The 13,000-nt window shown below is 36.5% G+C and overlaps 2 protein-coding genes and 1 pseudogene across 4 annotated transcripts; 1 reads left to right on the forward strand and 2 right to left on the reverse strand.

Moving 5' to 3' along the window:
- Nucleotides 1-973: 973 nt before the first annotated feature.
- Nucleotides 974-3,943, forward strand: LOC139775942 (uncharacterized). Of its 3 annotated transcripts, none has more exons than XM_071712314.1 (8): nt 974-1,094; nt 2,103-2,169; nt 2,239-2,379; nt 2,535-2,712; nt 2,951-3,147; nt 3,311-3,373; nt 3,439-3,501; nt 3,575-3,943. In XM_071712314.1, the coding sequence occupies exons 1-8, from the start codon at nt 1,062-1,064 to the stop codon at nt 3,787-3,789; spliced, it is 957 nt and encodes a 318-aa protein (XP_071568415.1). In that variant the 5' UTR covers nt 974-1,061; the 3' UTR covers nt 3,790-3,943. The 3 variants fall into 3 exon arrangements, with proteins under 3 accessions (XP_071568415.1, XP_071568416.1, XP_071568414.1); XM_071712315.1 differs by having other exon boundaries at nt 2,263-2,379; XM_071712313.1 differs by having other exon boundaries at nt 2,103-2,379.
- A 6-nt stretch (nt 3,944-3,949) lies between these two features.
- Nucleotides 3,950-11,975, reverse strand: LOC139775941 (uncharacterized; annotated as a pseudogene).
- On the reverse strand, nt 5,773-10,822 carry LOC139775943 (tubulin beta-1 chain-like). The gene is made up of 5 exons (XM_071712318.1): nt 10,207-10,822; nt 8,311-8,666; nt 7,850-8,223; nt 7,642-7,757; nt 5,773-6,648 (listed from the first exon to the last, which is right to left on the reverse strand). Exons 4-5 carry the CDS (start codon nt 7,737-7,739, stop codon nt 6,474-6,476), a joined length of 273 nt encoding a protein of 90 aa, XP_071568419.1. The 5' UTR covers nt 7,740-7,757; nt 7,850-8,223; nt 8,311-8,666; nt 10,207-10,822; the 3' UTR covers nt 5,773-6,473.
- Nucleotides 11,976-13,000: the final 1,025 nt, after the last annotated feature.

Raw genomic sequence — 13,000 nt, forward strand, 5'->3', positions numbered from 1 at the left:
GCAATGCGTTATTGCGTTCTGTGGACTGTGACGAAGGTAATGGCTCGTCCTGTGTGCAGGAGCCTATAGGTTATGTTTTGATATTTACTGCCAGTATTGAAAATCTTATAGTTTATTACATAATTATATGTATATGTTACGGGCAATTTGATTAATTCGGTCATTATGCATAATGGCCGGGCAATATGCATAATTCCCGCTTCTTTCGGGACATTTGAATAATAAAAGCCAAAATGTTCAAATTAATCAAACTGACCGGTCATTATGCATAATGCCCACAGACAAGTGGGAAATGTGATTAACATATTAAAATATCTTTCTAAAAAGAATGGCAGTCTGTCTATAATTTCAACTTTCGGTAAATGTCTACAATTAGGGCCCCAACGAGAAATCAATTGAAAAGAGGTAAATTCTATGTATTTTTGCCCCTCGAATCCAAAACTGTTGATAAAATTTGGGGGTCGCTAGAATTTGTTAAGATATCGTTAAGAAAATAAGAAAAAAAACACTAAACTCGGATATTTGGTTTTTTTATTTATCAAATACGGATTAATTATTACTTATTGTCGGTTGTATTCTCTTTCGGTGGAAAAAATTTTCTGATGACTTTGAAAAAAGCAACTATTCTGTCGCTAAACTTGTACATAGGTTAGTGACGCGCTTTAAACAGTTAAATACTTTTAAAGCGCGTCATCTAACCTATGTAGGTTATACCTTGTTGGCAACATTGTCGCTGTCGCTATCGCTATCGCTATCGTCTATTGTGCAAGGGGCTTAAGATTGCCGGGAAAATTAACTCAAATAAGGTGATTTATCAAAATGACCATTTAGCATTGGGAAATATGCATAATGACCGGGCAATTTGATTAATTCTTCTCTATTAATCATTTTGACCGAACAAATTGGGAATTATGCATATTGCCCGGCCATTATGCATAATGCCCAATTTATCAAATTGCCCGTAACATATATACTATATATTTTTTCAATACTGGTAGTGAATACCGGGAATAATTTATGCTGAGTTTAATCGAAGCTAAACAGAAATTTTTATTATTAAAATGGATAACCAACCAGATGACTATTTATTGATGGTAAGTAAAAAAAACATTACTTAATATATGTCGTACAAATAATATATATGTACATTATATTATATATCCTTCTCAGTTCCTTTATATTTAGAGATTATATGGATTCCCAGATAGCCAAGCATTCCTTGGCATAAAAAGGAAATAGTGTTTGGCATAAGTTTCCCTTCAGTTGTCATCATATTGCTGTCACCGGACAACAGTAATTTCGTTTAGAGCAACTTAAAAGCATTATGCAGACAACGATTACCTTACGCAAACAAGCGGAAAGCTCGTAGCATACTTATTGCCATAAAAGTTGCCACAATCTGTTGGCAACCGTTTTGGTGGCAATAAAAGTCGGCAATCCAATAGGCAAAATCGGAAGCCGCTTTCCTCAATATTGAAGGCAACTTAGCAGAGCAGTTTTAAGCAAATTGACAGCAACCTGCGGGCAACTTGGCTATCTGGGTTGATAAACTTTTTCCAAATTAATGTTATTGCACGTCTAATCTAAAAAGTTTGTAACCTATTATGCTGATAATAGGTTACATAATTAGATTAGATATATAATTAGAATAATTTAGAAAATTGTTAACATAACATTAGTAATAGCACATAGTTAACTTGAAAAAAACATTCACAAACCTGCACGTTACAAAAAAGCTGAGATGGATAAATAATGGCTATAATCAGCAGAGAAAACTGTAACTATTATAAAATTCATAAATCTAATTATTGATGTATGCTCTCAGCTTCAGTCCAAATTAAAAACATACCTATACCAATTATTTTACACAGTTATTGTCTTTGCTGAAACACAGCCAACATGTATATATATATATATATATATATATATATATATACATGAACAACCATGCATGTATATATGCATGACTGTTCATGTATGTATATGCACACATATGTATATTATACATATATTTACAAACACATTTGTAATAATTATATTTCAAGTCTTTGTGCGATATTAGTAAAATTAAATTTACAGCATATTATCTATCTTATTTACAGTGCAATACCTGCAAGTGTATAGTCGAAGAAGATCATATCTGTGATTATGATAATAGTACAACAGATGGTATTATAGAGAATAATAATAATAACACTACTGAATACTTAGAGAATAATAATAACAGTAAGAACATAGGTCACAACGATGGTGATTTGACAGAAGGACTTATATCAGAGGTTTTCATAAGAGAACCATTATGGAATTCAAAGCTTCCATACAAACAAAGAGGCCCAGCTGACATTAAATTATTATGGGCTCAAGTAGATACTTGTTTAGGTAAAGTCAATATTATTGTATTGCGTTATCTTGTAACTATAGTTTTTGCTCCGAGAAAAATTGAAATTGTATTGTGTAAAATGTTAAAAGTACATTTATATGTATATATTTATAGTACATTATATAAGCTTTAATTAAAACTGTGTATTATATAGGTACAGATCCTGGTATAAGTCAAGCGAAATGGAAAAATATGAGAGATCGATTCGTCAAAGAGTATGGTATACAAAATACATATACTGCAAGTGGCAGTGCAACCAAAGCAAAGAAAACCAGTACTTGGTATTTATATGAAACGCTAAGTTTTCTTATTCCAACCATTAATTATAGAAAGTAAGTAGTAATATATGTAGTAACTTTTTAAATAATACGTAATCAATATATATGCATAAATGTATTTAATATAATATAATCACACATATATAAAAACATATAATAACATAAAATACATTATATACATACAATAAAATACAATAATAACATATAACATTGAAGTACACATAAACATAAAATTTAAACACAACCAGGTAATATAAAATTTTAATTAAGTTAAAAATGTTATACGTTATAGGACTAAAAGTAATCTGGAAAACGTGAACCCAAATAGACAATCAATGTCTTCAATACAAGATTCGACTCCTAATACTAGCTACTCACGAGAACAAGATTTATCGCTACAAACAAGTTACAGAAGTAACAGTAATCCCGAAAATATGATAGATAAAAATTTATCGCAACAAAGCGTACTAAGACCACAGTCAAGTGAATGTAAGCAAACTCTTTGTTATAAACAGATATATTTATCATTAATTCAGTTTCTTTAAATGTAGTATTTTCTAATATTTTTACATTTACCCGTTTCTCTCTCCCCTCCCTCTCTTTCACCTCTCTGTAGTTCTTTATTTCATACATTTTATTTCTTCACCTATAGGTAATATGCCTGTAGAGTCATCAAGAATCAACGAAGTGGCTTCGGAAGGATCAAATCGCAACAGTACGTAATTTTTTTGTTGTATTCTGTAACATTACACGCATATTCTTAACTGCTTCTTTTCACAGATAATAAAAGACTCATGTCACAGTCCGAGGTTCTTCAATTACCCAAGTCTACAAAACATATGAGTTTGTATAAAATGTTAGAAATGTTTTTATGAAGGCACTGTAATTACATTAAGTTTTGTCTTAATTTTTACAGAGAAGTCAAATATACCTGCGAACCCTTGTCTGGAAGAAGCACTTTTGACAGAATTGAAACAAACTCGACCCACAAAAGAACAGTATCAATCAAAACCTGATAAGATTGAAAGTTTTGTCAAATATATAGAGGCATGTCTTCGGGGAATGACTCCAGAGGTTTCAAAACTTGTAATGAAACAAATTTTAAATTTGTTATTAGAACAAGATATATAAAAATTTAAAAAATGTTATATCTCTTTAATACATGCTTTATTATATAATATACATAATATACGCAATATATACATAATTTTATAAGAATATAGTATTACAAATTATTATAAAGCACACTATAAGATAATAATAAAATTAATCCAGTTTCTTTGTACTTTTTTGTATGTTATATTTAATTATGTTTATGACAATGTTAAACCTGCGGCATACGATGCATTCATGATTGCATAAGAGCATCAGAATCGACCAATTGTACTTTGGAAATAAACTTCAATTGTGACTTGGAAATTAAATCAAATTGTTATGGTGTAAATTTACAGCATAATATTATAATCTTCTTTACAGTGCAATATCTGCAAATGTGTAGTGTATGTGGAGAAGAGCATATCTATGATAAGTAAATCTCTATATTCTATGGTATGAAATATGTTGAAAAGTGATTATAGTTAAATAATAGTAGTAAATTTTGAAACACAATCAATTTATATCATTAGTTCTTGCCAAGGAACCTGACCTTCGTTTATAAAGTAATCTGCAAAAGTATTTCGAATGTCACTTGCGTTTCTTGCATGATTATTACTGCCACAATTGGACAAACTTCTGAAATTTATACGTTCATCTATAATTGTTCTCCACTCTCCAGCAATTATTTGTCCGTTTGCAGACTGTCTGTCAGCATAAGTTTCTGCACAATATTGTGTTGTATCCATCAACAGATTATGCAAACAAATAGTAGCTTTGATTATGGAATCAACAGTTTCAAGGGTATTATTTAAAGGCTTTTGAAAAATACGCCACCGACTTGCTAATATACCGAAGGCGTTTTCGACAACTCGTCGAGCCCTACTGTCGATAATTATAAATCCTTTGTAGTATTGTCAAGTTTTTTGATGGATACGTACGCATATTAAATGAAGTTAATTGAAAGGCTTCATCACTTACAATGACGTACGGAACAGTATGTCTAGCACTAATAGAAGAAGGATCAGGTAAGTCCATTACATTATTATAAAATCTTTGTCCCATAGCTGAATGTTTAAAAATTCCTCCATCGCTATGTCTGCCTTGTGCACCTATATCGACGATTAAAAATTTATAAGTGGCAGAAACAAGTGCCATTAAAACGACACTATGGAAGCCTTTATAGTTGTAATACGTGCTTCCTTCTTTTTCCGGGCACTGCAAAGATAAATGTATTACAGTACCCAGAGTACCCAGAGAGAGAAGTAAAACTATTGAAGCTATATATATATATATATATATAGTATCAACTATTGAAACTGTATGCATGTATGTGTATGTAATTGTATATAGTCTAAAATAAACTTACAATTATAGAAATATGTTTCCCGTCTAAAGCACCGATGCAATTGGGAAAGTTCCACATTTCTTCAAATTCATCAGATATTTTTTGCCACCCATTTCGTGTGGGAGTAAATAATACATCTGCGTTGAAAGAATCCCATATAGCGTCACATGTCTCTTTTATTATTTGTCCCGTTGTACTTCTGCCAATTCGGTAACTTCCCAGCAAACACAGTTATGTAACCATTATATTGCCGCAATAAAACGAAATGTAACGTGTAATGTAACCTGGAGGTTTTAGTTATATATATGTTAATTGTAATTTCCCACTCACGTGACATTGTGTGGACATAACAGCAATATAACGCATTATATTGAAATTATATAAATGTATATAACTGCAATATATATACAACCGAAATACTGTTATCTAGTATTATCTATATATCTAGTATTGAAATAGCCATAATGGTCGAAGTTATTTGTATCTATAACTGTAAAGTTAAAATTTATATCTTTAATGCAGATACATCTCTGAAATAATTACATGTAGATCTATATAAATGTATTGGCAATGAGAGAGATGCATCTATACAATAGATATAAATTATAACTCTACAGTTAAGATACAAATAACGAATTTTTAATGTTCTAAAGAAAAATAAATATGAAAACATATATTTTTTATTGCATAAATGTTTTATTGATGCACACATTCTTTAAGCTTTTCTTTTTTCTTGAAGCTTTTTTTACAGGTTTAAACTGTAGATATCGTTTATATCAATTTAAGAATTTGTTTTATCCTTTGTATAACAGATTAGTATACTTAATCGAACATAAAATCAAGTAAAAAATATCATATTTATAATCATCAAAATCATATTTCAAAAAATCAAATTTTATCGGTGAAAAATTAAAATAAGCAAATCAGTATAATAACTCTATGGAGATATAAAATAAAAATACAATTTTACAAAATGCGATTAGAAAAAAGTTCTTGGAAACATTTCAAACTTATTCTGTAGAAATTTTCACCTATTTGTACGTAGCGGCCGCTCTCGGCGGTTGTACAGTGGATGATGATAGAGGCGCGCGAGAATCAATAATCAAAAGTAATCTTGTAGAAAGACACATTCAAAAATAAGAAATCAATTTTCGAATTATCGCACTAGGTGCAATATTGACGAGCAGCAATGAAAAACGCGCGCGCGCTCCGCAAAAGTTCGAAACAGAAGTCCGTTAAAAAAAAATACAAAAAAGAGAGATAACGAGTTAAGAAGCATGGGTGAAGGGTGTGTTGCGTTATCGCTCGGTCGAAAGAAAGAGAGAGATAATAAGGAGAGTGTCGCTTCCGTCGCGGGATATATATATTTTTTTTCTTAGTTCTCGTCGACCTCAGCTTCCTGCTCCTCGTCGAATTCTGCGTCCTCGTCCGCGGTAGCCTCCTGGTACTGCTGGTACTCGGACACCAAGTCATTTATGTTCGATTCGGCCTCACTGAATTCCATCTCGTCCATGTCCTCGCCGGTGTACCAGTGAAGGAAAGCTTTTCTCCTGAACATGACAGTATAAATAGTAATACCTATAATATTCCAATGAGAAGCATTTCTAGTATAGAATAACCTGTATGATGTTCAGGATGAATTCGATTCTTGAATGAGTAATCTGTACGTAATGTATTATTAGTTTCAGGAAAAGTTACTTTATTTTTTACAAAATCACCCTCTTGTATACATTTGGAACACGAAAAGTATCCTGCATGACCTTTTGTAAATGTAACAAATGCTCTAGCCGGAGCATCACATAGTATAGCATTAATTGCAACAATGTATTTTTTATTTGAAACAGTAATTCCATTTTGAGAAAAAGAGAATGAATTCATTGACAAAGTCAGTTAGAAATTCGTTTGCGTCTTGAGGTTTACGCGTGCCGTGATACACACCAATTACAAAAGGCAACGTATAAACGTCAATTCCTTCAATGGCTGCCATTATGGGCCAAAACTGGCTACCAGAACTCTTAGACATGGGTAAACCATCTATATTTATGTTTATTTTAATTTCATTTCCCTTTATGAAATTAGAATATATACGTATAGATCGTTCGAGACTACAAAAAAGACCAAAGTGCTTATAGCACCCATTAGTGTTTAAAGATGTAATAGTTGCATATGCGTTTCGTGGAGTTGCAAGTAAAACCCTAACATCTTTAGGCAAATTTACGTGACCATGTTTTCTGAGAACTTGTAGCAGTTTGTTAGCAGTAGTATGTGGAACGTTATTTTGAATTATTAAAGTTTGTAAATCTACTCGCAAACTCGTTTCATTATTTTCAAACTTCTCATTTATATGATCTTGTTCATCAATTTCATCGTTAAATTGTTTATTGCTTTCTGTATCAGAAAGTAATAAACTGGGTGGCTCCGACTGTACTACATGAATTTCATTGTTACTTATAACGCAATATTGTTCAGTATTATTATACTGAACAATATTACGTTCCGCTTCTTGCACTCGATCATTATTAGGCGCTACATTCGATACATACCTTTCTGCTAGTTGTCCATTACTATTATCTCTATTTATTTCTATATTTATTAATTGATTTCTTCGTCTTTTTGTTAAATGTTGAATATCCTTAGGCATGATGCACTTTTTTAATACCTGTAAAAATAGTGATCATCGTTAAATAAGCAATTAGTCGAAAACGTATAAAAATCACTGAGTTCGCGCATTGGCAAAAATCTTAATCTTACCAAATTTTCGCGTCACTGCTGTTGTCGTCGCGGCCTTGGTAGTTATTGTTGTCTTTGTGACAGTGGTTTCACCGCTGATGCTCGAGATCGCCGCTTTGGTTGATCCGTCCAGTTGCTTGGGGCGAGTTGCGGTACTCGTAGCGGTAAAGTATCAGTTTTGCCCAAACTGATGATCGGTCTGACTGTTGACCGAGTAGCGACCGTAGCTCTGAACCGACTTCGAGATCAGATATTTCTCAACGGTACTCTTTGTGTTCTGATAGCCGCCGCCGCGGTGGACATTCGTCGACGCCTCGGACGTTGGCGAGATTGACGTGAAGCGCTCGTTGGAGGCCGATGATTGGGTACTGGTCGTTGTGTACGGCGAGTAATACCTAAATTTCGAAAGAAGAATTAGTACTGATAGCGATTAAATAAAGATTTGTCGAAACATGAGAAATTATCAAAAATCTTAATCTTACCTCGCGTCACTGCTGTTGTCGTCGCGGCCTTGGTAGTTATTGTTGTCTTTGTGACAAAGGTTTCACCGCTGATGCTCGAGATCGCCGCTTTGGTTGATCCGTCCAGTTGCTTGGGACGAGTTGCGGTAAAGTATCAGTCTTGCCCGAACTGATGATCGGTCTGACTGTTGACCGAGTAGCGACCGTAGCTCTGTACCGACTTCGAGATCAGATATTTCTCAACGGTACTCTTTGTGTTCTGATAACCGCCGCCGCGGTGGACATTCGTCGACGCCTCGGACGTCGGCGAGATTGACGTGAAGCGCTCGTTGGAGGCCGATGATTGGGTACTGGTTGTTGTGGACGGCGAGTGATACCTGAATTTCGAAAGAAGAATTAGTACTGATAGCGATTAAATAAAGATTTGTCGAAACATGAGAAATCATCGAGCTATCGCAATTTCGCAGAATTTCAAACAAAGCGTGGAAATTGTATAGATATAATATATATTCGATTTTTAATTCCTTCAATCTATCTATTTATTATTTCTGAAGATACACTTTTAATAAATTGTCCAGCAAGGATTTAGGTCAAAAATTCCGTTATAGCTAAAGAAATCCTAATATCTATCAAAAAATTTAATATTCTATATCTGTAGTGTCAAAGATTTGCGGGGTAAAAAAAACATTTAAATTCATGGATATTTTAAAGCATTTAAATATTGTAAGATCTTGTGATTCAATATAACGACAGTTCTTTATTTTATAAATATACATATAGTCCAGAAACATTCCCTCGTTACTTTACCGCAAGGCTTTCGACCGATCTATCTCTCTATATTCATATATCTCGCACGCACCTATGATTCTCTCTCTCCCTCTCCCTCCCTCTCCCACCCTCTCCCTCTCCCTCCCTCTCCCTCCCTCTCCCTCCCTCTCCCTCCCTCTCCCTCCCTCTCCCTCCCTCTCCCTCCCTCTCCCTCCCTCTCTCTCCCTCTCCCTCCCTCTCCCTCCCTCCCTCCCTCCCTCTCCCTCCTCCCTCCCTCTCCCTCTCCCTCCCTCTCCCCTCCCTCTCCTCCCTCCCCTCCCTCTCCCTCCTCTCCCTCCCTCTCCCTCCCTCTCCCTCCCTCTCCCTCCCTCTCCCTCCCTCTCCCTCCCTCTCCCTCCCTCCTCCCTCCCTCTCCCTCCCTCTCCCTCCCTCTCCCTCCCTCTCCCTCCCTCTCCCTCCCTCTCCCTCCCTCTCCCTCCCTCTCCCTCCTCTCCCTCCCTCTCCCTCCCTCTCCCTCCCTCTCCCTCCCTCTCCCTCCCTCTCCCTCCCCTCCCTCCCTCTCCCTCCCTCTCCCTCCCTCTCCCTCCCTCTCCCTCCCTCTCCCTCCCTCTCCCTCCCTCTCCCTCCCTCTCCCTCCCTCTCCCTCCCTCTCCCTCCCTCTCCCTCCCTCTCCCTCCCTCTCCCTCCCTCTCCCTCCCTCTCCCTCCCTCTCCCTCCCTCTCCCTCCCTCTCCCTCCCTCTCTCTCTCTCTCTCTCTCTCCTCTCTCTCTCTCTCTCTCTCTCTCTCTCTCTCTCTCTCTCTCTCTCTCTCTCTCTCTCTCTCTCCAAATTACGTTATGTACTTCTCGCTCAGCGATTCAAATCTCTCTGCCGTTTGTCCATGCCTTCCTGCGCAAAAGCTTTCCCCTACTCCATTTAACCTTCCGGACGTCCTGTTTATTTATTTTCGTGCTAACGCTATCCAACCGACTCATGCCTATCTCTATTTGAAAATTATTTACTTATATCTTTTCAAAAATCTTACAATATTTAGGCGATCAAATATCCACGAAACCAAGAATACATAAAAATGTTAGTGGGAGAAAAAAATCGATATCGAAATATCTCAGTCCTTATAATTTGCTCGAGAAAAGCAAGACGCACACTTACCAGTCTCTGACGAAAAGGACGACGAAGAGGACGTCGACGCCAGGAGACGTTCTGTGGAAGAGACGATATAGCGCGGCGTCTCGGTACTGGATAGCCTGCCGTCGTGCACGGGTGACGATCCGGCCAAGTATCGATCACTGGAGAACTCGTATTAAATATTTGATCCGCGGATCCGCGAGCGCACGACCGTCCCAGCCGGGTGACGATCCGGCCAGGTATCGATCACTGGAGAACTCGGCGTCGGCGTATTAATTTGATCCGCAGATCCGCGAGCGCGCGACCGTCTCGGCCGGGTGACGATCCGGCCAGGTATCGATCACTGGAGAACTCGGCGTATTAATTAATTTAATCCGCAGATCCGCGAGCGCGCGACCGTCTCGGCCGGGTGACGATCCGACCAGGTATCGATCACTGGAGAACTCGGCGTCGGCGTATTAAATTGATCCGCAGATCCGCGAGCGCGCGACCGTCTCGGCCGGGTGACGATCCGGCCAGGTATCGATCACTGGAGAACTCGGCGTCGGCGTATTAATTTGATCCGCGGATCCGCGAGCGCGCGACCGTCCCGGCCGAAATGTGATGGAATAATATTTCCTAACCTAACCTCTGTCACCATGCATGGCAATGGGCGCGTTTAACAGATACCAACTGTTGAGTTCGTGTTGTTAACACTTTGCGTTGATTGGTTGATTCTAAAAGTAAGAGCCAATCACGTTCTCACAAATAAAATAATAATAGATATTTATTTATTATTATTTATATAGATATAAAATATATAAATAAAACCGTGGCGTCTTAGAATAATTGTGTATACAATTATAAAATAAACCAAAATATATGTATATTAATAACTTAAAACATACTTAAGATGAATTAATAAAAGCGAGTTAATGACGGTCATAGTCCGAATTCTATTATTTTAAGACTGTCTTAAGTATGTTTTATGTTATTGTTAATATACATATTTCGGCTTATTTTATAATTGTACGTACAATATATTATTTTAAGACGCCGCGGTCTTGTTTATATAACTTATATTTATAAAAGTAATAAATTCTATAAATATCAATATATTACACGCTTTGTCAGTATATATTTTTGAATGTGTTATGTTGACGTTATATTGTTGTTATTGTAGTGTAACCAATAAATAACAGAGCGATATAATTATTACAAAACACAGTTATATTACTGCTACAAAAAAAATTACATAGCTGCTATATGTATATTACATTACTATAGTTACATTACATGTTACTTCTGTGTTATATAATGGTTATAGTTTGTGTTTACTGGGTTAATGCAATTGTTTGATATCCATCTCCAGTTGCCAAATAACTGTAAAATAAGATATATCACGTGTTTTTTTAATGCTTTTTGCAATTTTTTATGAAATTATTATACATTATTTAGAATTGACCAAGCTGAACAATATAATCATTGTACCGTAACGTCATTGCCAATCTTGCTGCGGCTGGGATTGGACGTCTCCAGTTTGTTTCCATTTTCGTGATTTTAGGTCCTACTTTTGCCAACACAGAGTCAAACATAGTTGATGACATTCTCATATAACTGAAAAATGTCTCATCGTTTTGAAATCGCATTTCTTGTATTAAGTTGTACCAATCTCCTTGCTGTTGCTTCCGTTGAAGGATTGGATGGACCCAATATCTTCTCTGTTTTTGTATAGCACATTGATTCTGAATTCTGCTATATATTAAAAGAAGTAAGCAGATATAACGTCTGTGCCTACGCAACGCTTCGTCCATTGTAACTAAAAATAATAAATAATGTTAAACAAAACATGCTTCAGTTTTAAGTAGAATATATATAATAGTTTATAAAATAGTTTTACCTGTGTGTGTGCTTTACTGATCACACTACGTATTGGATAAAAAATTACCTCGGACTGGTACTGGATTCACGATCGCACGGATCCTCGACGCTATCTCTGAGAGAAACGTAACGATGCAGCAAAACGTTTAGAGTACTTTTCCGACAGATTACAGGACTCGAGATGAAATGGCTGACGCGTATCGTCCTTAAAGATTTACAACTTGGCATAGGAACGCAAAGAATACTGCACATCTATCATCCTGACGCGAATGATAAATCTCTTGTAACGAATGACCTGCGCGAGATTTGTAACCAGTTATACGACCCTAAGATCAAATTATTATTAAGATCACTGTTCAATTAAAATCACCGTTCAATTAAATTTACGACCACCATCGAACTATATACAGACAAAAATTACAATCTTACAATATACAGAATAGGTTAGAGTGTATCCGTTGAGAAAACATAACAATTTGCGTATTTGCGCATGCGTACAATGCTATTTTAACGCGTGCTGTGTGAACGTCGGAAAAACAACTTTTTCTTGCCGCTTTGCCGCTTTGCCGCATTGCCGCGCTGCCGCGTCCTGTGTGCAGGAGCCATTAGGGCTTAAAACACCTATTGTAGATGGGCACTTAACTTCGACGCTTAATATCTGTAGCAGAAATAATTTGTTAAAGCAGAGAATAGTTGGTATATAAAAAGTACATATTTATATTTATGCATTATAAGTATGCATACGTTTCAAATTCGCGCACTTTTGCATGCGCGTGCGGCCATGGAGTCGGAGCATGCGCATGTGGCCACAGCTGACAGAGCATGCGCATGTGGCCGCGGGGCATGTTCATGGTCGCTACATCACGTCGGTATGACAGGATTCTTAACCTGAGAGTCGTCAACTTTAACGCTAAATATCTCGCTTTGCAGGGCAGACCGCCGCATTTTTCTGCCAGAT

Source organism: Temnothorax nylanderi, unplaced genomic scaffold, assembly GCF_030848795.1.
Source record: "Temnothorax nylanderi isolate EJ_2023f unplaced genomic scaffold, tnyl_v1.0 TNYL_tig0109_pilon, whole genome shotgun sequence".
NCBI lineage: Eukaryota > Metazoa > Arthropoda > Insecta > Hymenoptera > Formicidae > Temnothorax > Temnothorax nylanderi.